The sequence below is a fragment of the Garra rufa genome, chromosome 15, assembly GCF_049309525.1.
Source record: "Garra rufa chromosome 15, GarRuf1.0, whole genome shotgun sequence".
In the NCBI taxonomy this organism is placed as follows: domain Eukaryota; kingdom Metazoa; phylum Chordata; class Actinopteri; order Cypriniformes; family Cyprinidae; genus Garra; species Garra rufa.
Window position 1 is genome coordinate 24,855,315 of NC_133375.1, and position 27,806 is coordinate 24,883,120.

Below are 27,806 nucleotides of genomic sequence, written 5' to 3' on the forward strand. Positions count from 1 at the left end.
TAATCTACTTAGCTGTGATTGAAATCAGATTTTAAAGCAGTGGCTCTCAACCATGGGACTTGGCCCAAGTTCTTCTTAGAATTCTTTGCATTTGTTTATATGTATGTATATAAACATTGCTTAGGTTAGAAGAATACTGACTTAATAAAGAGAAGCATTCATCCTTAAAACACAAATTAAGATATTTTTTGATGAAATCCATAAGCTTTCTGACCCTGCATAGACAGCAACACAACTGACACGTTCAAGGCTCAGAAAGGTAGTAAAGACATTATTAAAATAGTCCATGTCACATCAGTGGTTCAACCATAATTTTATGAAGTTACAAAAATGTATGTGTGCAAAGAAAACAAACATAATCACTTCGTTCAATAATTTCTTCTCTGTCAGTCTTCGACCCATGTTCACCAGAGTATCACAACGCACGCGTATTCTCGCGAACGCATGTCAAAGACAAGAGAAGAAATCGTTAAATAGTTATTTTTGTTTTCTTTGTACACAAATTGTATATTTGTAGCTTTATAAAATTAAGTTTTAACCACTGATTTCACATGGACTATTTTAACGATTTCCTTACTACCTTTCTGGGCCTTGAACGTGATAGCTGCATCGCTGTCAATGCCAAGTCAGAAAACTCTCGGATTACGTCATAAATATCTTAATTTTTGTTCCAAAGTCAAACAAAGGTCTTACAGGTTTGGAACGACGTGTGGGTGAGTAATTAATGACAGAGTTTTCATTTTTAGGTTAACTATGCCTTTAAGAAGCGATGTTTAAAGAGACAGTTCACCCATAAATGAAAATAGAAACCAACAGGGGAAGACTACATAATATGTAACTTTAACCGATAGTTTACACAAAATATGACAAATTTATCATCATTTATGCTTTTTCATACATGTATGACTTTCTTTAGCCTAGTAAATTACAAAAGATGTTAGCCACATTCACCATTTTCTTAATTGAATAGAAAATAATTAATTGTCTCACAGGAGAAAGAAAGTCTCGAACAACAAGCGTTAAGCACTTTATATCAGATATTTTTGTTTTAATTTTTGTGTCAACTTAAATTCAATATTATGCAGGTCATTCTATTTGTATTTGTTTTCCGTTATCATTCTGAATAGCCTAAGCTTTGAGAAAAATATATGTGTGACCCTGGACCACAAAACCAGTCTTAAGTAGCACGGGTATATTTGTAGCAATAGCCAAAAATACATTATATAGGTCAAATTCAAAATTATAGATTTTACTTTTATGTCAAAAATCATTAGGATATTACGTAAAGATCATGTTCCATGACGATATTTTGTAAATTTCCTACCGTAAATATATCAAAACTTATTTTTTGATTAGTAATATGCTTGAGCAATAACTTAATTTGGACAATTTAAAAGGCGATTTTCTCAATTTTTTTTTTTTTTTTTTTTGCACCCTCAGATTACAGATTTTCAAATCTCGGCCAAATATCCTATCCTAACAAACCATACATCTATGGAAAGCTTATTTATTCAGCTTTCAAATGAAGTATAAATCTCAATTTAAAAAAAAATTACCCTTTTGACTGGTTTTGTGGTCCAGGGTCATATTCCTCAAAGCATATTGCAACTCAGATTAATAATATTAGCCTATATACAAATTGTAGTGCATAGAGATAGAGTTAACATCTCGTAATATCATAGATATTAGTTGTTTCGACAAAACTGTGTCTATGACGTCTTAAAAGCGACAGATTACGGTACATGTACCGTTAAGACAGTTCTCGTGCAACTTCCTCTGCGTGCAGGTGCTCGCCTCTAAACCCCGCCCACCGCTGATGCTGCTGCTGGCCGTCAACCGGACAGTCAAATATAATAATCTGTGGTCCACTGCGGCTTGAAGTGATATTACGTTCTTATAAACTAGCATCCGCTTCGGTTTTCTACCAGCAGCTCGTTCCTCTCCTGCAGACGTTTTTTGCGCAATCACCCCTTCCGCTTTTGAGATAGTCGGAGCTTTTGAAGCGCTCCAGCAACATAAGGACGAATCGAAAGGTTACAGTAACAGCTGAAGGACTAGCGCGTAAAACCACCGGCAACGGCTCGCAAAGCTCGTAGATATAGATTGCCATGACAGAGTGTGTCGGGGATGCAAAGCTGGAGGTGAAACAGGCCAGCAAAGAGTTTAAAGAGAGCGAAAACGTTGCCGAGAAATACTCCGCGATGACAGGCACGAAGAACAGCGACATGAACATGAACGTCGGCGAGCTGTCCGCCGCATTCACTGCGGTCCCGACCCACAAATCCGTGAAAAAGGTAAGAGGGACGTGTCTTTTTCTCCAGCTAATTGTTTAAGGGCTAAACACACATTATGTGTGTCCTGAAAACATCGCACTTGACTTTGGGACATGTTGCTCAGTTTACAGGGATCATTAGGAAACATTATCCCCGGCAGGAGTTGAACTAGAGGTGTGCAGGAGCCTATTATAATCACGTGACGCATAATTCAAGCGATTCTTTAGTTCTTTCTCGCCGCATCCAGTAATTTTCCCTCAGCTGGTACGAGTCGACATCTGTCAGCGCCACCGACCTTTGTCCACTGCAGTTTACAAATGGTCAAATGCTGGAATCTATCATATAAACTGAAGGAAATTTGAGAAATACCCTTTTCATAAATGTCTTTAGATTTTCTAGAAAGAAAGAAAAATCGACCCAGAATTGCATGTAGGACAACTGACAGTGTCAGAGCACTTCACTGCATAGATCAAAGAGTGAAGATGCAGCATAGATAGATAAACTACATAGATAGATAGGAAGGTCATTTACGTTGGAAAGGAAAGATGATTCAATCCAGGTTGTGAAAATGTATTCACCGTGGCCCTCTGAAGTGTGTGTGTGTTTGTGTGTGTATGAGTGGGTGGTAAAAGAGGCACACTACTCTGCCCACTCGCTCATCGAGTTGTCAGCTGGTTATACAACAGAGCCAAGGGCTGTTCTGCTGCTTCTCTTCAGCTGCATTACACTCAGCGCCAAATCAAATTCAGTTCTGACGTTCACATGTACTCTTTAATATTTCAAAAATCTGATTTTGGATAGTGTGTAATTAAGTAATCTTTTAAATCTTTCTAGAGCAACATTTTGTACTTTAGCACTCTTTAAAAAGAGACTGCATGTGCAGTACTGAAAAAAAAATTGGTGTAGGATTTACTTTGAAACAATTTTCTCTTAGTAATTGGTAGTATGTTTCGCAGATAATTACAAAGAAACAAGTAACACATTCAGTTTAACATCACATTTTTAAGTTGTAAGACTTTTAAGTTGACGTTTAAGTGTACACTACCAGTCAAAGTTTTTGATTTTTAATGTTTTTTTAAAAGTCTCTTCTGCTCACCAAACCTGCATTTATTCGATCCAGCAAAAAGTACAGCGCAACAGTAAAATTTTTTATTATTTTCACAATTTAAAATAGCTGTTTTCTATTTAAATATATTTAAAAATGTAATTTATTCCTGTAATTTCAAAGCATCATTACTCCAGTCACATGATCCTTCAGAAATCATTTTAGAATTTGTTCAGGTTTCTTTGATGAATAGACAGTTCAGAAGAACAGCATTTATCTGAAATAGAAATCTTTTGTAAAACTATAAATGTCTTTATCATCACTTTTAATCGATTGGAAGCCTCCCAAAAAATACTGACTGCAAGCTGCTCCAATGTTACAAAAGCTTTTTATTTCAGATAAATGGTGATCTTTGGATCTTTCTATTCATCAAAGAATCCTGAAAAATATATATTCAACAGTTTTAAATATTTATAAAAATAATAAAAAATGTTTTTTGAACAGCAAATCAGTATATTAGAGTAATTTCTGAAGGATCTGCAAGAGGAATGATGCTGAAAATTGAGCTTTAAAATCACAGGAATAAATTACATTTTAAAATATATTAAAACAGAAAGCAGTTATTTTAAATATTACTGCTTTTGCTGTATTTTGGATCAAATAAATGCCGGCTTGGTGAGTAAAAGAGACTTCTTTAAAAACATTAAAAATCTTTTGACTGGTAGTGTAGCAATTTGGACTTACTTGCAGATCTCTGTTCTTTGTGTTTATAACAACTCTAACATAATGTGTTCATCTTTTAGCGCACAAATTACCTTGTAAGAGCTGAAGTCTCTTTTGAGAAATGCTCTATGGTTTGAGTATAGCTTGCATTCATCGATTTTCCCCTCTTTTGTATGTACTGGCAGTGCTTTCCCCTTGTAATCACAGTTTTTTTGTGTAATTGTATCCTTTTCTCCTCACAGTTTGAGGGTGTGAGAAAGTTTCTCTCTCTGTACCTCCGCTAGCTTTGTCCCTGTGTGAGCGGGAGGCTCTGATAACATTGTGAAAGAAAGTTGCATTGAGCTGAGAAATATGACACACATCTACTGAGTCGCTCAGGAACATTTTCTCCTGTTTCTCGGACCGAGACTTGGCATGGGGCCACGGTCCGGCCCTACCTGCTGAGAGCCTTATGCGGTGACCTTGGGTTCTTCTCATTGTAATTGTTCTGTTTTCTCTTCAAACATTCAGCCTGTCATTTAGTTTTAGTAACAGTTTAGTTATTTAATTGTTTTGAATAGATCTGTTCCTCTTATGTGTACTTTGACTCACAAAGTTTATTTGTGATACATCCATCATAAGAAAATGACTCCTTTTGTTGTTACTGATTCCTTGCTTGTTATACGTAATGCACATAGTTTTGGAGATTAGATCAAATTTACGGAAATTTTTTTCAGGACAGCTATTGGTTGCTCGTCTAGTTCTGCTGAATAGATTCATTGAGGGTTTGAGACTGATGTTGCTGCTTCAGTGCTTGAGCTGCCATTAGGGTCTCTTTACACTGAGCAGTCATCTGAGAGAGCTTAGATCGCGTTTCATTTATTCACGTTAGACCATTGGCACTTCAGAGCCCAATTATTTCATTCTCTCAAGTGGTTTGAGCAGGGCGATTATTTTTGACTTGGCTGAGCCATGTCTTTAAACAGAGATTCACAGGTTTCACATCCTCAGCCAATTCAGTTGACTTTAAAAAAAAGATTGAATCAGCTCATTCAGCTGTTTAGTTGATCAGCCTGTTAATGGTAAAACTCTGTCACAGTCTGGTCATCATGCATTAGACTATGACACTGTGAGTTGTGTATGAAGTCAGGACTTTATGATATATGATCTTTTGTAGGGTTAATTTACTGTGATTTTTTTAAATTTGTTGTGTTCTGCAAAATGTTAATTATTTTACCAAAATAAGAGGGATCATACAAAATGCTTGTTATTTTTTATTTAGTACTGACCTGAATTAGATATTTCACATAAAAGATGTTTAGGCCCACATATAGTCCACAAGAGAAAATAATAGTTGAGTTTATTAAAATAACTCTGTTCAAAAGTTTACATACATTTGATTCTTAATACTGTGTTGTTGCCTGAATGATCCACAGATGTGTTTTTTTGTTTAGTGATAGTTGTTTATGAATCCCTTGTTTGTCCTGAACAGTTAAACTGCTTGCTGTTCTTCAGAAAAGTCCTTCAGGTCCCACAAATTCTTTGGATTTTAAGCATTTCTGTGTATTTGAATCCACAACTGAGGGATTCATGTGCGACTATTACAGTAGGTTCAAACGCTCACTGATGCTCCAGAAGGGAAAAGAATGCATTAAGAGCCAGATTTTTTATTTTATTTTGCCTAAATATAATATTGTTTCCCTTTAATACTGCCTTTCAGAAGCTACAGAAGATACTTGTTTCTTAGAAGACAAAATAAGTAAAATTTTCCTTGATCAAAATCAAAAAGTTTTCACCCCCTTGCTCTTAATGCATCGTGTTCCCTTCTGAAGCATCAGTGAGCGTTTGTATCTTCTGTAATAGTTGCGTATGAGTCCCTCAGTTGTCCTCAGTGTGAAAAGATGGATCTCAAAATCATACAGTCATTGTTGGAAAGGGTTCAAATACACAAAAATGCTTAAAACCAAAGAATTCGTGGGACCTGAAGGACTTTTCTGAAGAACAGCAGACAGTTTAACTGTTCAGGACAAACATGGGACTCATGAAAAACAACTATAACTAAACAAAAGTGTATGTAAACTTTTGAGCGGGGTCATTTTTATAAAACCTATTATTTTCTCTTTTATGTGAAATATCTTATTCAGGTCAGTACTAAATAAAAAATTTAAATAAATTGTATGATCCCTCTTATTTTGATGTAATAATTAACATTTTGCAGATTCTGCAAGGTGTATGTAAACTTTTGACTTCAACTGTATTAATGTAGACTATAGGCCAGTGGTTGTTATCAGGGTTGTTATAACATCTTCTAACAGGCTAATATTTGCAATGAACTGTGATTCATTTTATTGTTTAATTGGTATATCATGTAAGCAACTCAATACATTTGATTGACAGCCCTGCATTTTCATTATTAAATCAAAAACCCAATACTACAGAGTGCAGTAGAGTTCTTTGTTTTTGTTGTCAATCATGTGGAGTGTAGTGTACACTGTGTGACCTCGGCCTGGGATTAGAGAGACTGTGGCTGAAAGCCAGACTGGTTACATTAGGACTACAGCAGGTATTGGCAGAGTCACGGTAAACGGCTCAACAGCGTCTGCTTAACGCTTGAGCGTCTGCTGGCCTAGTACTGCCTGTCTGTTTCGACCACGATGGATCATTGTGAGCTGTAAAGCGGAACAGTCAATGAACTGGATGGATTTCTTTTTCTTCTATTTTTAGTCAGATCTCGGAATAGAGCTGACCGACGTGACCTATAGTGGATGCTTTAGGGGTTTACAGAAACATGGTTTAATTCCCTCCAGATCCCTGTTTTATTAGCTGCACTGAATGAACTCTGCAGGAGAGTCGCTTTCTGGCGGCACTGGGAGAACCAGTTGGATTAAAACACTCAGGGGCAACAAGTACACCCTTCCTTTAGTATTCCTGAAACATTCAGTCACCACAAACAGACGGGTGACTGCCCTTATGGTGGTTGCAGGGAATGGCAGATTACAGAAAGAGAGGGAGAGCAAAAGTAGGCTGGCCGGGTTTGTGAGTGCTTGATTTATTGGTTCCCTTGTCACCTCCCATACCCTCATGTCCGCTGTAAGAACTCCACTCAGAAACTCCCCCCTACACCCGCCCGTTTGGAAAACTACATTGGTGAAACACCAGTTGTAACAATACACAGGCACACAGGCCAGAGACAGCCGGCACAGACAGGGACCATGAACCATGGTTATGACTTTCCCAGGGTAAGTGCCACATTACTTTTCCAGCCTTTACAGCAGCACACAACAAAAAGAGCTGAGATTTTTTTGGTGACAGTCTGTGGTTTTGTAAGTATATATGGTGTATATACATAAAGTTTACATATTGAGAGACAGGAAGACCATATGTGACCCTGGACCACAAAACTAGTCATAAGTAGCACGGATATATTTGTAGCAATAGCCAACGATACATTGTATGGGTTAAAATGATCCATTTTTGTTTTACGCCAAAAATCATTAGGATATTAAGTAAAGATCATGTTCCATTAAGATACATTTCCTACCGCAAATACATCAAAACATAATTCTTGATTAGTAATATGCATTGCTAAGAACTTCATTTGGACAACTCTAAAGGCGATTTTCTCAATATTTTGATTTCTTTGCACCTTCAGATTGCAGATTTTTAAATAGTTGTATCTCAGCCAAGTTTATTCATTCAAAACCAGTTAAATTGACCCTTATGACTGGTTTTGTGGTCCAGGGTCACATATACTATACATCTGAAAAACATCAGAATATTAATAGAAAATGTTTGAGGAAATGGTTAAAATAAGAGAAAAGTAGTTTTTTTTCTCCCTATGTATAATATATATAAATATAGTTTAAAGTAAAATTATATATATATATATTTAGAAATGGATATATAAATATATTATTTAATGTTTATAAATGTTATTATATAATGTTTTATATTATGTTGAACTGACCTTATGAATGTCATTGTAAACATTACAAAAACAAATTATTTAAAAAACAAGAAAAGTGATCATTAGAATTTTACTTCATAAATAAATGTATATGTGTATTTTTTCGCTTATAATGTTGAATTGACCTTATAAAGGTCCTTGTCTGTGATCAAGTCACCTGATCTGGCAAAAATCACATGAAAATCATTTAAATTAGCATGAGTTTATTGATATGTAGCGCTTATTGCTTCTTTTTGCCCTTTTTTTATAAATATTTGTTGAAATGTTGTGCTAAATTACCATCAATGGGTCAGCACACTTAAAGAGTCTAGGAGATGATTCAGGTTCTTAGTCTTCTCTAAATAGGAAGTTTTGAGACATCTTGTGCTGGTTTTCCATGGACTGATGGACTAAAATAGACTTGAGAAATTATTACTCAAAATATGAAGTCATAAAGTCTGACTGTGTCAAACAGGGATATTTACAACTGCCACAGTCATACACTGTCAGGTAAAGTCAGTTATGTATTTTGACACTTAAAGTACATTGGACTATCCTGCTACATAACCCTGGCTGGGGCTTTTGGATTATTACAGCACATTGCCAGTGTATTAAAAAAAGAATATGGGACAATTTAATAATTTAACTGACTGTGTAATCAGCGAAATGAGCTGGAAGTGATGTTAATGCTTATAAGGCTTCGTCACGGTCCATAGCGTTGTCTTGGTCTCTGTCTTTCAACTAAAGAATTATACTCCAATATTCTCTGATCATAACTGTCCAGTTATTTCAAGCACTTTCAGTTCAAAGCTTTGCCTCGGGGTCACAATACCGCCTCGCAACTCCAATTTCCTTTAAACATCAGCTGTGTGTTGTGTCAACTTCACCGGCATGTCCCGCAGTTTTGTGTCCAAACATATCTAACTCAGGGCTTGGATGCTGTCTGGCAAAACACATGTTAGATAACAGATAAACCTATTTATGATAGTGTCAAAGTAATGCTACAGGGGGAACAGAGCATTTTCTGGGATTGGAAAGTAGATTGCTGAGTGTTTTGAGTAAAACGAAATGTGTATTGGGTCACTGCTTATCAAACTAAAATCTAAAGTCATGTGAAGTTAAGTTATGGAAGAGTTTTGGAAAATATCCCCAAATGAAAAGATCTCAACAGATGATTTTAAGTGTCCTTATATATGGGTCATTGACGTATAAGGGTTTTCGACAGGCCATTTTTATATTTTAAAATATAAAACATAATAATATCTATTGTAATTGTTCAAACATTAAGAATGTTGTGTACACATAAATTCATTTTAAAATTTTAAATTAAGTGATTTTAGTGTTTTTTTTTTCATCTTTGGCCGTAGCCTTAAAAAAATGTTATGTGGTGCGACCATGATTTATATTAAAATTAATTTATTTCCCTAACATGCTTAACATCTTTTTGTAGATGCTCTCAGTGTTTAGAAACGTTTTCATTTCATTTTAATTTTAGTTTTTGTAAAAAAAAAAAAAAAAAAGATTCATATTTTTGTTCTATAATTTCAGAGCTGCCTTCTTAAATGTAGTTAGCAGACTTATTTTTCCTGTAAATTGCATAAAACTGATAAAAATGTTTTAAAAATACCATTCACCTAAGCATACTGTAGCAGTGATTCATATTTTAACCACATAAATTAGACATTTCATTTTTAATTTAATACACTTATTGCTATTAATGGTCGCATCACATGAGGAGCGGTCACTCCAAATGACACAGAGACCTTCAAAATTCATATTCAAAATCTATATAAAGAAACGTATTTTTTCTAAACTTTGCCCAATCTTGGCTGCTTAATTGACCCTTCACCGGGAGTTTGATTAACAAGTGATCTGACCAATGAATTAACACAGAATCAATCATTTTTGTCTGATAAAAAGGAGAGCAGATTAACATTGGTGGACTTGAACTTAAAAATGGTGTGTACTGATGTCTTTTTACAGTTGAAACAAGATACCTTATGATGAACTTGAACTGTGGTGCTATATCCGTCAGGACACATTGAAGAGCCACAAAACACAAGTATTTGTTGTTTGAATTTCTTAAAAAAAATGACAAAATTTGTTTCATCCCAAAAGTAACGTGCTCTGTCTTGTATATCGGCGCATTGTCAGTGTCCTCTTTGGTCCGTGATATATTTTTCACTGCGATTACAAAACATTTGGGAAAGCATGCCAAATAGTACAAAAAATTAATCTGAATATATTTAGGGTAATTTTAAAGATGTTTCCAAAACAACTGTTATGGCGGACGGTCGCACCACATGATACTTTTGACACTTAATAACAGAAAAATTACAAATAACTAATGTTTTTTGAAATGTTAAAGTGAGTATATACATGTGAGAGGTGCTTCATATATATTTTTTATGCATTTAAACCAATTTTTAACTTTATTACAGAACAGACTTCTTTGAAAAACATTAAATATTATATATTTTATCATTAAAAATAAAATACTTTCTAATAAATAAACAAGCTATGAAAGAGCATCTTAACTGTCGCTCCCATATTTGAGCAGAGATGTGAAAACGAAGAATTCAAACTTAAATTTTTATAATTCATGAACGAAAACATTTTGCAATATGATTTTGATGTTAATGCAATGTCTGATTTTAAAATGGTTTTCAAAGGATGAATTTTGAGATTTTAAGTTTAGAACTGATATATCATTTCTTATGATTTCTAAAGTGTGATAGGGAAAAAGGCAACGAGGAAGTCTGTTTGTAACAAAGGTCAGAACTCCTGTTATGAAGTAGATTTTTTAGGTCATAAATTAATCGGTTATTTTTCCTACATAAATTGTAACACAATTTTTTTTTTAATATCTATTTAGGAGCCTTAGACCTTTTACAACGATATATAGTCTGTCATGATTAGATTAGGATTTATTTGTAAAATGGTGAAGTAAACTTGGGCGTCCCACAGAGGGGACAGTGACAGTTAAGGAGTTAAAGGGATAGTTCAGACAAAAATGACAATTCTATCAATTACTCACTTTAGTGTCATTTTAAACCTTTAAGACCTGGCCTAAAAAACACAAATTAAGATATTTTTATGATATCCGGGAGCTTTCTGATCCAGCAAAGACAGCAGTCCACGTGAAAATAGTCCACATAAAATAGTCCATGTGACACCAGTGCGTTGCTATCTATGCAGGGTCAGAAATCTCTCGGATTTCATCAAAAATATCTTAATTCGTGTTGCAAAGATGAACAAAGGTCTTACAGGTTTGAAACGACACGAGGGTAAATAATTAATGACAGAATTTTCCTTTCTGGGAGAAGTCTTTTAAGGTCTTTCCATATTGTCTTTATTTCACAGTAGGAATTGTGATGGCAGCTGTGTTTTGTAAGGGTGAGGGATCCGCTGTTTTCCTTGGAAAAAGTATCAGATTCTTGAGTGTTGTTCAGACTGTCCAGAACCCTTTCCAAAGGATGAAGTAGACTGTCATCAGATGTATTAAATGAAATCTGTTTTCATATACCACAAAGATAGAGCTTCTGCCCTCTCTATCTGTCTGTGGTGCGCTTGGACAGTAAATATATTAGATGCCCAGATGATTTGACTGCTTATAACCACACACAAACACACACAGAAGCATAAGCAGATAAATGTCACTTGTTAAGATCACAGGTTAGAGGTTACTATTTTCTTTTTGTCATCTCTTGCCATATCAAAACAGGCTTAAAGCACCTGGCCTCAGCAAATAATTGTGATGATGCAGTGATTCTACAGTGACAGCAAACATGTTTTTTTTGTTTGTGCCAGCTGCAATTGTGCATTACTAGTGGTTACATATCAAACCAAGCGATTTTGTAATGATCAGCTCAGTTTTCTAAAGCACAGTCATATTGCAGTTCCCAGTAAATCTTTGAAGCTGAGCGGCTGGTGATCCGTGTCTGTAGATGAGACATCTGTGTATGAAAGGAACATAAATCAGGACTAAAAAAGAAGTGCAGTCAGAACCAGAGCTCTGCTTCTGTGATTTACCTGCACATTATTGTGTAAATCTAATAGTCCATCCCAGATGCCTAGACCATCCCCATCCTCCCTTCCTTTTCAGACATACGATCACTCCTACATGAAGTGTTATGTGAAGCAGGGTCTTCATTGGGAATTTTTATACAGAAGCATTTATCATTCATGATAGCGTTAATGTTTCTGTCAGCCTGTGTGAACTGTGAGATTTAACTTTCTTTCAGCTTATATTACTTTGCTTAATCACTTTAATGACCCCTTGAAATTAAAATTTAAATAAATTTAGTCCACGTTTTTCTAATAGCTTTTCTTTAATAGAATGAGAGTGTCTCTCCACCTAATATATCAAACATTAAGGCACATCCGCATTAAATATCTGCATCACATTCTGTCTACTGAGATTATTGAGTCCGTTTTTTAAACGCACCATAATTGTGTCCTTTACTTGCGTGAAATCTTCTGCATGTGCTTCAGTGATTTGTGGATAGAATAAAAAGGGTGTCTAAAGGGGTGGTTAATAGTAACTGCATTTATAAATGTCAATGCTTTTATTTTTCTTTTAAGTCGGGAAACACCGCAGTCACTAAATATTTGCTTGGTTAAATCAAACGCTCTTATAATTTGTTTTGGATCATTAGACGTGACGTTGTGGAGCCTTTGAAAGTCTGTTTCTTTACAAGGTGCATTCATACACAAAACTTTGTCTGACTGGACAGCAAAGAAAATTGCATTTGTTTCAGTGCTAACTTAAATTTACTGCACTATAAAATAACACTATAGTCACAGTCTCCCATTTCACTTCCTTAGTGGCTTTCGCTTGTATCTTTGGGCTGAAGCTATACTCAAGCTGTAATTTAACAGTCAGGTTCATCTGCATTCTCCACAAAACAAGATCACACAGCGGAAAACAGCAGTACACAGCTTTCATCTGCCTGGCCTGCAAGCACATATCACATGAATATTTAAAGTTTTGCATTATTAAAACGACCGAAATGGAACTGAAATCCCCTGATGAGATCCGTTCCCCACATCTGTAAAATATTTCAATACAGCAGCGAGGAAATGCTATTTATAGTGTTCTTTTGGCTATATTAAGACTCTACATGTTTGAAGCTGTGCTGTTCCTTAGAGTATTTTAGTGTGTTTAATGTTTAGTAGTTATGTTTCAAAGTATATTCATAGTTTGATTGATTAAATTTGAACTACCTGAAATCAAGCCTTAAGTTCTGAAATATAAAGTGTAAGGAGATATTGGTGCTGTTTGCATTTTTAAGATAAACATACAGTTGATGTCAGAAGTTTTCATACACCGAGCAGAATCTCCAAAATGTCAGTTGTTTGACCAAAATAAGTGGGATCATACAAAATGCATGTTATTTTTTATTTAGTACTTACCTGAATAATATATTTCACATTAAAGACATTTACATATAGTCCACAAGAGAAAATATTAGTTGAATCTATAAAAATAACATACACTTGATTCTTAATACTTTGTTGTTACCTGAATGACCCACAGCTGTGTTTTTTTTTGTTTAGTGATAGTTGTTCATGAGTCCCTTGTTTGACCTGAACAGTTAAACTGCCCGCTGTTCTTCAAAAAAAAAAAAAAAAAATCTTTCAACTCCCACAAATTCTTTGGTTTTTCAGCATTTTTGTGTATATTGTGTATAAAGTAACTTTGTGCAAATATACTGCTCACATGTTCACGTCTCTGTCTCTCCCCCATCCTCTCTTTTTCCATACCTGTAGCAGATTCAGTTTGCCAACCAAGAGGATAAACAGGAGTTCAGCAAGTTTCCTACAAAGACCGGCCGTCGCTCCCTGTCCCGCTCCATCTCTCAGTCCTCCACGGACAGCTACAGCTCAGGTCAGACCCTCATCCACCCTCACTGCAAGCTAAGCACAGACATGTATGTTAATAGAGTTCAGTGATTCAGAAGAACACAAACGCCATGTGGTTTGTGTCATGATCGGGGCTGTGGATTTTCCCTCAGCCACCTGAGGTCGCTGTCCTACACTGCACTTCCTTGATTGTCCACCTGTCCTTGTCTTCAGCACTGATCACCCACACCTGTTCACAATTACTATCAGGACTATAAGTATCATCTCCACTCACTCTGCATTCATGTCTGCATTGTCTCGTGTTTGGTATGTTCTGTGTTCCCTGGATCTTTGACCGAGTTTTCAGTTCTGTTTATTTTGTATTGTTTTAAGTTTCAAGTTATTGTTGTGCCGTGTTGGCCTTTTGGTTTGGTTGTGTTTGTTTATTTGTTTAATTAAAACCCTTACCCTGCATTTGGACCCAGATCTCCTTACTCCAACGTGACAGATTGAATTATTAAATGCAATGCATGCAAATGTATATATTTTAGGTCTAAGACCTATTTAATAGGTAAATTGTTTTATTTTTAAGTAATAGTTCACCAAAAAATGAAAATGTGCTAAACATGTACTCACCCTCAGGCCGTCCAAGATGTAGATGAGTTTGTTTCTTCATTCTAAGAGATTTGGAGAAATTTAGCAGTACTATAAGTAATCATTTGCTCAACAAAGGATCATCTTCAGTGAATGGGTGCCATCAGAATAAGAGTCCAAACAGCTGGGAAAAAAAATCAGTTATCCAAGTAATTCACATGACTCCAGTCCATCAATTAATGTCTTGTGAGAAATGCTACGTTTGTAAAAAACAAATCTATCATTAAGATGTTTAAAAGCTAAAATATGAGTAAAAAACTCAACATGAATCTGAATCAGGAGAGCAATATGCACAGATCAAGCACTGTTTATAAGCAAACACAGTCCAATGCAGCTCTAAACAAATATTTCAGTTGATTTTGATGTGAGAGGACGACAGGGGATGGGCATTTTCACTGAAGGAAGCGCTTTTGTGCTTTATGGAGCCTATTTTGCCCAGAAGTGATGTTTTAAAGTCAAAACATGCAGCTTTTCACTTCACAAGACATTAATTGATGGACTGGAGTCATGTCAATTATTTGTGGATTATTACGATGTTTGGCTGTTTGGACTCTCATTCTGACAGTATCCATTCACTGCAGAGGATCCATTGGCCAATGAAAAAGTAACTCATCTACATCTTGGATGGCCTGATGGTGAATACATTTGAGCAAATTTTCATGTCTGGATGAACTATTCCTGTAAGTTCACTGTAGAAACTACCCGTCAATAAGAACATCTTTGTGGCCCAAAACTGCTTATTTCTTGTTCATGCTAGTTTGTGTGTTGTGTAATGTAATCCCAGGTCAGCTTAAAGCGAGAACTACAGACTTTTTGGTAGCACTGGCACTGGATCAGACATATTCACATTCCTAAATCGTTCATAATACCAACAAAAGTGAGGGATAAACATTCCTGCATGCCCCCCCCCCCCCCCCCCCAAATAGCAGACTACTGAAACTGAATTATTTCATAAGATCAGTTTTCAGAAGTTTACTGCAAACATGAATAAATGCATGCATTGGTGTTTAACTCCACTAAAATGTGCTTCTGTGCTCTTGTAGCGGCCTCATACACCGACAGTTCGGATGATGAGACATCTCCTCGTGAGAAAAGCCAGGTCAACTCAAAGGGCAGCAGCGATTTCTGCGTCAAGAACATCAAGCAGGCTGAGTTTGGACGACGGGAGATTGAGATCGCTGAGCAAGGTTAGGAGACTCATCTTTTTTATGCTTGATACAGTGAAACTGCTTACACAATTACAGCATTGATTCTCAACTGGTTTGTCATGTTTTGTCAAATTTTGATAGTTAATGTTGTTGGTTTAGTGAACTATTGTTGACTTTGGACAATGAGCACAAATGTAGGTGTGAGTAAGAGCTGTCAAATGAACAAGGTTTGGTAACAGCTGCTGCTGTCAGAAACAGCCATTGTTCTCCATGTTATTGAATGGTTTCATTTTTTTTAACTGGGTCAAGATCTCAATAACAGCAACACAATACATACATACAGTCAAGCCCGAAATGATTCATAACCCTGGCAAAATTCTGACTTTTCTTTCAACCAGCAATTTTTTTTATTAGAAATGTCTCCCAGAAGATAATAAGACAATGTACAAGAGGCATCATTGTGGAAAAAAAATATTACTCATCTACTCATCATGTCCAAAATTATTCACACCCTTCTCAATAATCAATAGAAAAGCCTTTATTGGCTATTACAGCAAGGAAAAGCCTCCTATAATTGCTGACCAGCTTTTTACATGTCTCCACTGGTATTTTTGCCCATTCATCTTTAGCGATGAGCTCCAACTCTTTCAGGTTGGAGGGTCTCCTTGCCATCATCCTGATCTTTAGCTCCTTCCACAGATTCTCAATTGGATTTAAGTCAGGACTCTGGCTGGGCCACTGCAAAACGTTAATGTTTTTGTCTGCTAACCATTTCTTCACCACTTTTGCTGTGTGTTTTGAGTCATTGTCGTGCTGAAATGTCCACTGGTGCCCAACTGCCTGATGTTGTTGTTGATCATTTTGACGTATTGCTCCTTTTTCATGGTGCCGTTTACTGTGATTAGGTTCCCACTGGCCAAAAAACCCCCCAAAACATTAGGTTCCCACCACCATGTTTGAAAGTGGGGATGGTGTTCTTAGGGTTGAAGGCTTCTACTTTTTTTTACGCTAAATGAAGGCTACATCATTGTGGCCAAACAATAAATTTTTTGTTTCATCTGACCATAAAACAGAAAACCAGAAGTCTTCTTCTTTGTCCAGATGAGCATTTGCAAAGGCCAAGCAGGTTTTTGTGTGCCTTATCTGAGTGGTGTACTCCTTGGTCTGCGTCCGTGAAACCCAGCGGTGTGCAGTGTCCGTTGGACTGTCTGCCTTGAGATGTTGCCACCAGCAGAGCCTAGATTCATCAGGATGGCCTTGGTTTTTTGCCTCTCTCACTATCCTCCTGGCCAGCACAGGTGTCACTTTTGGCTTCCGACCACGTCCTCTGAGACAGTGTGGAACATCTTCTATTTTTAAAAACATACGTTGCACTGTAGCCACTGGAACTTCAAAACATTTAGATATGGTCTTATAGCCCTTTCCTAACTTGTGAGCAGCCACAATGCGCAGCCGCAGGTCCTCAGTGAGCTCCTTATTTGTCTTAGCCAGGACTGTCCACAAACCAACAGCAGGGAGCTTCTGTTTTTCAGATGTTGATTAAAACTGCTGTTCCCAATGAATCAGGGTAATTAGGATGCTTTAGAACAGCTTGGACTATTTGTAATGGTATAGAACTTTGGATTTTCCCATAGACTGTGACAGTTTGCAAAGGGTATGAATAATTTTGGACATGCCACTTTTTGTTAAAATGTAAATAAAAGCTGAGAAATATTTTTTTTTCCACAATGATGCCTCTTGTACATCATCTTATTATCTTTTGGGAGAAGCCTGTCATTTCCGGTCAAAAAAATTGCTGGTTAAATAAAAGTAACTTTAAGTAAGAATTTGCCAGGGGTATGAATAATTTCGGGCTTGACTTATGTAAGGAATAGTTCATTCAAAAGGAAAAGCATATCATTTAGTTGTTTCCAAGTCCATATGAAAAAAGGTAAAAAGAATGGAAGAGATGCAAAGTCTCCTGAAGATATATAAGTAGCATTGTTTTAAAAAAAGACAGAAATATCTCAAGTTCAACACACTGACTCAGTGATCCAGAAATAAACGTTGAATAAGAACAAAGCTTGGAATATTGTGCGTGATTCATATCTGCCATTTTAATGGTGGTTTTATGATGCTTTTGTTTCCTTTTTGGAAGCTTAAAAACTTTTGTCTACAATAAATCCGAAGTTCTGTCATGAATTTCTAGATGGCGATAGGTACTAACTCAGTGTTATATGATTACATCATTACTCACATGGTGCAGTTGATTGGTTTCTTTTCAAATCAGCAGCCAATGAGCTTGCTGCTCAACATTCAAATACTTGGCTGGGGCTTGCTGTAGCAGTTGCAGTGTGCTTCAGAAACCCTCCACCATCCCCAGCTCCACCTGTATAGATCTGCTGCAGGTTAATTCCATGTATGTTATATATGGGGTCTTAAGTCTTCAGAATCATACATATTTCAAACAACATGAGTGTGAGCAAATGTTACAGAAGTTTAATTTGTGGCTGAACTATTCCTTTAAATATTTCCTCATTTTTCATGCATAGCTAGACTTTTCTGTTTTCCAGGACTTGATTTAATCTTTGGTTCAGGCTCTAGACTCTGCCTTCCATAATAAAGCTGTCTCATCTCTAAACTGTTGTTTCTATCATGTCCGCAGATATGTCTGCACTCATTTCCCTGCGGAAGCGAGCTCAAGGGGAGAAACCCCTCGCTGGGGCTAAAGTGGTTGGCTGCACCCACATCACTGCACAGACCGCAGTAGGTTTTCCTCAGGGCTGCACTAATTCAAACACACACTTCTTCTACAATTATAGTCTTTGACTCCATACAAAATATTTACACATTTCTATGGTTTGTTTGGATGAATAATAATGTTAGCTGTACTAGCAACACTTTTAGGGCCTGATTTGCAAGGCATTTTAGTTTACTGAAATTACAAGCTAACCAGACCAGTACATGATCAGGGCAATAAGTGAATTATTGTTTGAATTCAGTGTTTATTTAAAGCTGCAGTCCGTAACGTTTGGCGTTCTAGTGGTTAATAAACAGAACTGCGCGTGTCTTGTGGAAGAACATTGTAGCCGGAGCTACTTCTCTCTGTTTATGTCTATGACGAATCACACAGGTACTGAATAAAAATTATAATAACAATTTCAATTAAAATATGAAATGAAATATTAATAAACACTATAAAATTATATAAATGATACTAAAATAACACTGTACCAGCTTTGTTGCTATTAAAAGACAAACGAGCATAACAAAAAACAAACACTAAAAAAACACTTTAATTATTGATATAATTATAACTACACTGAAATTATATGAAAATACTAAAATAATACTGTTAGCGTTGTTGCTATTAACAGACCCAGCTAATTGAAAATAAATGAGAATATCAAAAACATTAGTTACTTTTACAACAGATATTTTTTCTCGTATAAATCAGGACCACGGTGCTCACAATGTATATTTGCTTATGTGTGTACATATCTTAATACTAATAAATGTAAATATACATATTGTTACTCTTAGTTTGTTACTCTTAATGAAATGCTGTGCTGGTTTCTTTCAGGTCCTGATTGAGACGCTTGTGGCACTGGGTGCTCAGTGTCGCTGGACTGCCTGTAACATTTACTCCACTCAGAACGAAGTGGCTGCAGCTTTGGCAGAGAGTGGTAAACAGCCCTTAAAACTTATAATGTTGTCTGAATTACCAATTCCAACCTGGTCTGATTCTCACTTTTTATTTATTTTGTGCCCTTTAAAGGTGTTTCAGTTTTTGCCTGGAAAGGTGAATCAGAAGATGACTTCTGGTGGTGCATCGATCGCTGTGTCAATGTGGAAGGCTGGCAGGCAAACATGGTATAATGTTCTGTACTTAATATCTAGTGATACTAAACTAACTGAATATGTCTGTTTACACTGAGTCCAACCTTGTTGGCAATGATTATTTTCAGTAATTTACCCAACATTTACCTATTGTACAAATTATGTCTAGATTACGGCATATGACGTCCATTTACACTTTATGTGATTAACGTCTATTGCTGTTTTGAATTTAGTGTAAGCAAGATGTAAACTGTTGCTATTTACACTTTGTGAAAACATAGCTACCACTATTTACACTATTTAGCACACGGCTTCTGTTAAACCTCATTCGCCGCTGTCAAATCAGTAGTTATTTAATCTTCAAAACAATTATTAGTACCTTTGTATGTTTGCAGACTAGTATCATGCATTTTCTCACAGATCCTGGATGATGGGGGTGATTTGACCCACTGGGTGTATAAGAAGTATCCCAGTGTCTTCAAGAAAATACGTGGGATTGTTGAGGAGAGTGTTACAGGTGTACACAGGTAAGGAAGAACTGTGGGACATTTCTAATTCTAATTCCAGTTCGAAAGTTTACATACACTTGGTTCCTAATGCTGCGGTGTTACCTGAATGATCCACAGCTGTGTTTTTCTGTTTAGTGATAGTTGTTCATGATCTTCTGAAAAATCCTTCAGGCCCCACAAATTCTTTGATTTTTCAGCATTTATGTAAATTTGAACCCTTTCCAACAATGCCTGTATGATTTTGAGATCTATCTTTGGGACTCAGCAACTATTGCAGAACGTTTAAAGTTTAAACACTCACTGATGCTTCAGAAGGAAACACGATGCATTATGAGCCAGGGGTGTAAACTTTTATTTTGCCTAAATATCTTTTTTTTTAAATTTAGTACTGCCTTTCAGAAGTTAAATTTACCCTGATCTTCAAAATCAAAAAGTTTTCACCCCCCCTTAATGAATTGTGTTTCCTTTTGAAACATTAGTGAGCATTTGAAACCTTCTGTAATAGTTGCATATGAGTCCCTCAGTTGTCCTCAGTGTAAAAACATGGATCTCAGAATTATACAGTCATTGTTGAAAAGGGTTCAAATACATAAAAAAGGCCAAAAATCAAACATTTGTGGGAGGTGAAGGATTTTTCTGAAGAATAGTGGGTAGTTGAACTGTTCAGGACAAACAAGGGACTCATGAACTATCACTAAAAAAATAAATAAATAAATAAAACAGCAGTGTGTGTAAATAAATCAAGTGTATTTAACTTTTAAATGGGGTCATTCATTTTTATAAATTCAGCTATTATTTTCTTGTGGACTGTATGTAAACTTAATACAATGACACATATCTTTTACTTTGTGTATTTTTATTAGTGGTGGGCCGTTATCGGCGTTAACGTGCTGCGTTAACGCGAAACTCTTATCGTGCGATAAAAAAAATATCGCCGTTAATCTATTCTCATATTTGGGTTGGGAGCTGGGTCTAAACTACGCAAGCTATGATGACTTTCACCTTGATAGTTTAACGCTAATGTATACCGAATATGGTCACGCGTTGTCTCCTCCGCCAAAACACAGACAGGATCGCGTCGTCCTCCATTCATGAAAACCGAATCTACTATAGCGAAATGCCACGTAAATTCGTCGTTTTTTGGATTCATAAATCTAATGTTGGTCAGTCACTTAATTCAAATCGCGATATGGACTAGTGTATGTGAAACCTGAAATGCAAAAAGACCGTTTTAATATGAATCTGAAATGTTCCGTTTGCCTAGCTGTATGTATGCATGGCGGAGACGAGCTTTTACTACACTCATACTGAAACACACGTGACGCTCCCGGTAATTTTTGGCTTTTTTAGATTAAACTTAATCTCCCAAACTGCTGTGAGTGTCACTTTTACCGTTTCATTTGAGAAAACGAGCATCATATCATACTGTATGACACAGAAACGTCACGGCAACCTGTCAAAATAAAAGTACGGTGTAACATGTAATGGGCTGGGTAGGTGTTGACGTTAAAAAAAAACACAATCTAATAGGTAGAAAAAATAATTTCATTGTTAGTTAGTTAGTAAACACAAGTACATCTAATTGAACATAATTTATTTTCATCAACAAATTATCATAGAACAGCTTTATGAGCTTTATGATCCATTCTCAAAGACTTACTTTTAGTCATTATTTGGGTAGCACACATATTCTGAATGCCTTCAGCAGAATTCAAATTAGCCATTTTAATCTAGATTAATCTAGATTAATTCCAAGATTTAATCTAGATTAATCTAGATTAAAAAAATTAATCTATGCCCACCCCTAATTTTTATATTAATCTGTAAATTATTAAAATAATAAGATTAATCACGATTTTATATTAGAAATAAATTGACAGCACTTTGAACAATGTATTTATGTTTGAATCAAATGTGTCTCTTTACATTCATTCTGTTAGGCTGTACCAACTCTCCAAAGCTGGCAAGCTTTGCGTCCCTGCTATGAATGTCAATGATTCTGTAACCAAGCAGAAGTTTGATAATCTGTACTGCTGCAGGGAGTCCATTTTGGACGGGTAAGACACCTGCAATGCTGAATTGTGCTTTTTTACATACTGTAAATATATGTTCATAGTATATCTTCCTCTTGCCTGTTACCAAGCATGAATAAAGCTTATCTAAGGAAGAGCATAATCACGCTTGACTTCCTCTTTCTTCTTAGTCTGAAGAGAACGACAGATGTGATGTTTGGTGGGAAGCAGGTGGTGGTTTGTGGTTACGGAGAGGTCAGTCAGCATCTGCGCTTTTGCAAAATGCCCTAAAGATAATCTGCATAATGCAAAAATAATCTCTAAATTGCCAGACCTTATTTACTACAAGCACAGAATTTGAAGAACATTTTGTTTTGTTTTGTTTTCATTCTTCTGTTGATTCTGGTGTAGGTGGGAAAAGGTTGCTGTTCAGCTCTGAAAGCGCTTGGAGCCATTGTGTGTGTGACAGAGATTGACCCTATTTGTGCTCTTCAAGCTTGGTAAGAAAAACACACCCACAAAAATGAGCTAAATTTAAATTAAACACCATGTGCGCTAAATTAGTATTATTGATATAATATTATAGTATTTATTAACATTTTGAATTGGCTTTTATTTTTATATTTGTGACCATCTGATTGGATAAAAATCTGTGTAGTGGAGAATGAGTCATCAATATTGTGGCCTATGTACCTTTTAAATATTTTATATTACTCTATTGTGTATTTTTTTAAAGATTTCATATACACTAAAAACCATATAAATAAAAAAAAATGTAAAAAATAAACTTACATGCACAAATATCATCAACTTTATATTTACTGCCATTATATTTATTAAAAATATAAGATGTAACATTTCCTTAGTATTAAAAGAGCAGTTTTGTAGCAAACAATTAGTGTAAACTAGTCTCTCCGACACTTCCACAAATAATATAAGCTCCCCATGTTAGCTAAACACATGGCCGTGGGAAATCTTTACACAGGAAGCTTGTGAATAAGCTGAAGTGCTTATTTATCAAGAATATTTGTACACGTCTTCCCTCATTGTCTGTGTAAGGACTTGAGATACCAGCTTGATTTGTTTTTATCTCCCTCATAGTATGGATGGCTTCAGAGTGGTGAAGCTCAATGAAGTGGTTCGCCAAATGGACATGGTTATCACCTGCACGGGTACGTCTGGTTACAGTTGGCTCGCTTCCACTTTCAAATCCATTTCCTCTGTTCCATGCAGCTCTTATCAGCACAAACACATCCTCCCAGATGCCCCTGCATTGAGTTGCCGTGAAACGGTTCGCCCTTTGACAGCTGTATAGAGTCTGTAGTTTGGGAAATGTAATGTTGGCTCAGCAAATGATAGTTTTTGTGTAAAAACATATTAAAGAGCTCTTGAGGTTTAGATGAGTCAAAGGCACAGCTTCGCATAAAAGGGAGAGTTTACTCAGAAAATGAAAATTCTGTCATTAATTACTTACCCTCATGTTGTTCCAAACCCTTTGGAACAACCCTTTGTTTATCTTCGCAACACAAATTAAGATATTTTTGATGAACACGGAGAGCTTTCTGAGCCTCCATAGACAGCAAGGGAACTACCAAGGTAAAGTCACAGAAAGGTACATTAAGGACATCATTAAACAGTCCATGTGACATCAGTGGTTCAACCATAATTTTATGAATCTATGAGATTACTTTTTTTGCGCAAAGAAAACAAAAATGTCTTATATCTTATTTTGTGTTGTGAAGATAAACGTTCTTACAGGTTTGGAACGATTTGGGTAATTAATGACAGAATTAAAATTTTTGGGTGAACTATCACTCGAAATTTTATTTAAAAAATGTAAATTCAATTATTATTATTATTATTATTATTCATTTTAAGGATAGAAAGATTTGTTTAATATGTTTTTGTTTTTATTTGAAAATGTGATATTTTTCTTAATGGAGTGCGACAGTGCCCATCCACTTTTTCAGTAGTGTACTTTCAGAAGTATTTTTCCCCCCAAAGGGAGTTTTTAAAGATGTATAAGTTATGAAACTAACCAACCAGCTTTGTGGTGATTAACAACATTAGAAACTTTTCTTTAAAGCATACAAGTATTAATGTAACACATATAGGAAATACATTAAGACACATTAAAGACTGTACACTTTAATTAGGGAAGGAACTGCAATTCCATTAAGCATTTTGAATGATATAATCAAATTAAAAACGATGGATAATGTCTCTAAATGCATAAATGTAAATACACTACCAATCAAAAGGTTTCTGAACAGTAATATTTTTAATGTTTTTTAAAGAAGTCTCTTCTGCTCACCAAGATTGCATTTATTTGATCCAAAGTACAGCAAAAATTGGAAATATTTGTACTATTTAAAATAACTGCTTTCTATTTGAATATATTGCAAAATGTAATTTATTCCTGTGATTTCAAAGCTGAATTTTTAGCATTGTTACTCCAGTCACATGATCCTTCAGAAATCATTCTAATAATTCTAATATTCTGATTTGCTGCTCAAAAACATTTATGATTATTATGTTGAAAACAGCTGAGTAGAATTGTTTCAGGTTGCTTTGATGAATAGAAAGTTTAGAAGAACAGCATTTACCTGAAATAGAATATCTTTTGTAACATCGTAAATGTCTTTAGCATAGTTATTTTAAATAGTAAAAAAAAAAAATCACAATATTACTGCTTTTGCTGTATTTTGGATCAAAGGCTTGGTGAGCAAAAGAGACTTCTTTAAAAACAAATTCTTACAGATTTTGACTGGTAGTGTATAATAGAAATACAAATAGCTTTGTAAGTAATTCTTTAAATGGTGTAGACTGTCTTCCAGAATCATGGGTACTGTAGTTTTTCACCGGAAATTCCACTGTTAAGCATGATAGTAACAACAACAATGGTTTAAATAAAGTTATTGTTAAAAAATATGTTGTCCTATGGGAAAAAAATATAGAAAAAAAAAATTTTGGTAACACTTTACAATAAGATTTATTAGATAACATGAACTAAAAATGACCAATACTTCTACAGCATTTATTATCTTAGTTCATGTTCATTTCAGCATTTACTAATGCATTATTAAAATCACAAGTTGTGTTTGTTAACATTAGGTAATGCACTGTGAACTAACATGAACTTACAATGAATGACTCTATTTTTATTATCTAACAAAGATTAGGAAATAGTGTAATAAATGTACTGTTCTCTGTTCAGTCATGTTAGTTAATACATTAACTAATGTTAACAAATGACGCCTTATTGTAAAGTGTTACTGAGATTTTTACTTCTGGAACATGTAGAAATACATTTTATTAAGAAAAAAAGCATACTTTTATTGAGTTTTCCTGAAGATGCCTGAAGAAATGTCTGTTTCTACAGGGAACAAGAATGTTGTGACCAGGGAGCACTTGGATCGAATGAAGAATGGTTGTATTGTCTGTAACATGGGCCATTCCAACACTGAGATTGATGTGGTGAGTGAGTCTCAACCTGCCCTCACATTTCATCTTTAACTGTTGAAAATATGTTTGTGTTATGAGGAGGCTCACACTGAAGTGTACTTTATTGGTAGTCCTGGGAAAGGTCAACAGCTGTAAATGTTCCATGAACGGCAGGGTCACTTAATCAACCTGAAAGCCTCTTAGTGACATATTTCTGACAACAAAGTGAAGTGCGCTGATGGTGTTCATAGTAAATGTCTTTTAGCGTTTGTGTGTTGTGTGTGTTCTAGCTTTGCAGGATTATCTGCCTGTACTGGACAGACGTTAAAGCGAGTGTTATTTTGTGTGCACTCATGTGTGGTGTTGTTCTGTTCCAGGCGAGTCTGCGGACTCCAGAGCTCACCTGGGAGAGGGTGCGCTCACAGGTCGACCACGTCATCTGGCCTGACGGGAAACGAGTGATTTTACTGGCAGAGGTCTTTCCTTCTTCTATTTTTTTTCATTAAAATTCAGTGGTATGACAGATGAACTCTACTGTTTATACTACAGTAGACATATTTGTCATATTTGCATGGAAGTCAGAGTTCAGGACTGCTTTATGGTATTTACACACAAAGAATCAAAATAGAGCAGGACGTGTCCTGAACAAGTCAAGATGCGCAAGTATTCGATATTAAACAGTATTGTTGTGCACAATACAATGCAATATTTAGTTGTTTTATAGTTATTGAGGAGTATCGGAAATTGATGCATTATACACTACCAATCAAAAGTTTTTGAACAGTAAGATTTGTAATGTTTTTTTTAAAGAAGTCACTTCTGCTCACCAAACCTGCATCTATTTGATTCAAAATACAGCAAAAGCAATTATGTTGTGAACTATTTTTAATGGTTTAAAATTTGTATTTAAATTTATATTTAAAACGTAATTTATTCCTGTGTTCAAAGACAAATTGTCAGCATCATTACTCCAGTATTCTTCAGATTTTTTTATTTTTATTATTATTATTATCAATTTTTAAAAATAAAAAGATTAAAAAAAAGCTTTTGTAACATTATACACTATACCAGTGGAAAGAATGAAACTTAAAAAATCTACACAGCTGTTTTCAACATAATAAAAATAATAATAAATGTTTTTTTAACAGCAAATCAGAATATTAGAATGATTTCTGAAGGATCACGTGACTGGAGAAATGATGCTAAAAATTCAGCTTTGAAATCACAGAAATAAATTACACTTTAAAATATATTCACATAGAAAACTTTTGCTGTATTTTGGATTTATTCAGTACTTATTCAGCAAGGATGCATTCAAAAATCATCAAAAGATTGTTACTTTTTTTTTTTTTTTTTTTTACAACTTTATTTTTTACAACTTTCTGAAGAAGTGTTTTTTGAGCACCAAATCATTTTTGAGCATTAAATAATTTCTGAAGGATCGTGTGACGATGAATCTTGGGCGAAATGCCATGACAGGAATTTTAAAATATATTCACATTCACACAAAATATTTTCAATTGGAAACATATTTCACAATCTAACTGTTTTTACTGTATTTAGAATCAAATTAATGCAGGCTTAGTGGCTTCCTTTTTCAACAATATATTAAAAAAAAAATTCTACCGTCTTTGAACTTTTGAACAGGAGCATAGATTTTTTTTATAAAATATAATATTAGACTATTACACTGACTTTTTTAACAGTGCTGCTCATGCACTGATTCCGTAAATAGTCATAGTTTTGGTTTGTATCAAAGTTCCAAATAGTGAAAATAATGAAATACAAATAAGTATTTAATTCTTATTGCAAAAACGGTGTTGCCACATAGTTATTTATAATCAAAAACATTAATCAATTAATCAAACCCATTACATTGTTGACTGTATAGCAGGGTCAGAAATGAACTCTTCCATTAAGGGGCAATATTTGATTTCCAGGGGCATTTTTTTTCCATTTGTGGGGCAATTTTTATAATCACATTATTATAAAAACAATATGTTGCTTTTAATGTCAAATACTTAAATTTACCCAATTAATTTAGAACTGTTGTCAATAATAATACACTGTTTAAAATTGTATCTAAAATATATGTAAAAACAGGAGCTCATAGGGCTGCAATATTATGTCAGAAGCAATATAAAACATTTTTGTTTCGTTTTGGGCACATTGCATTCTGATTTCATAGACAAACATATCAGTCCATGACGTTAAACCAGTCTATCACAAACTCTGATAAAACTCTTATAATAACTGAAGCTATGAAATTAATCTTTTACTTGCATCACATCTGCACTGCACAGCATTTTCAGCTCTGACTAATCTAAGCGCCTCTGATTGGCATGTTTTCAGTGCTGACTAATCTAAGTCCTGCTGATTGGTCAGTGCGTTCTTAAATTCAACAGAAATG

At 35.2% G+C, this 27,806-nt stretch overlaps 1 protein-coding gene across 3 annotated transcripts in view; it reads left to right on the forward strand.

The window, feature by feature from the left end:
• The first annotated feature begins 1,804 nt into the window (after nucleotides 1-1,804).
• The window catches only part of ahcyl1 (adenosylhomocysteinase-like 1), a 29,582-nt gene continuing 3,580 nt past the window's right edge, over nucleotides 1,805-27,806 (forward strand). The window contains exons 1-13 of one of the 3 annotated variants that reach the window (XM_073818806.1): nucleotides 1,805-2,294; nucleotides 13,739-13,856; nucleotides 15,508-15,651; nucleotides 18,257-18,357; nucleotides 19,175-19,277; nucleotides 19,370-19,464; nucleotides 19,852-19,958; nucleotides 21,881-21,997; nucleotides 22,144-22,207; nucleotides 22,364-22,452; nucleotides 23,054-23,124; nucleotides 25,335-25,429; nucleotides 25,774-25,872. In XM_073818806.1, the coding sequence (XP_073674907.1) occupies nucleotides 2,109-2,294; nucleotides 13,739-13,856; nucleotides 15,508-15,651; nucleotides 18,257-18,357; nucleotides 19,175-19,277; nucleotides 19,370-19,464; nucleotides 19,852-19,958; nucleotides 21,881-21,997; nucleotides 22,144-22,207; nucleotides 22,364-22,452; nucleotides 23,054-23,124; nucleotides 25,335-25,429; nucleotides 25,774-25,872 (1,389 nt within the window). In that variant the 5' untranslated portion in view covers nucleotides 1,805-2,108. Of the gene's footprint in view, nucleotides 2,295-7,190; nucleotides 7,260-13,738; nucleotides 13,857-15,507; nucleotides 15,652-18,256; nucleotides 18,358-19,174; nucleotides 19,278-19,369; nucleotides 19,465-19,851; nucleotides 19,959-21,880; nucleotides 21,998-22,143; nucleotides 22,208-22,363; nucleotides 22,453-23,053; nucleotides 23,125-25,334; nucleotides 25,430-25,773; nucleotides 25,873-27,806 lie in introns of those variants that run through there. The other 2 variants (XM_073818805.1, XM_073818807.1) reach the window with 2 other exon arrangements.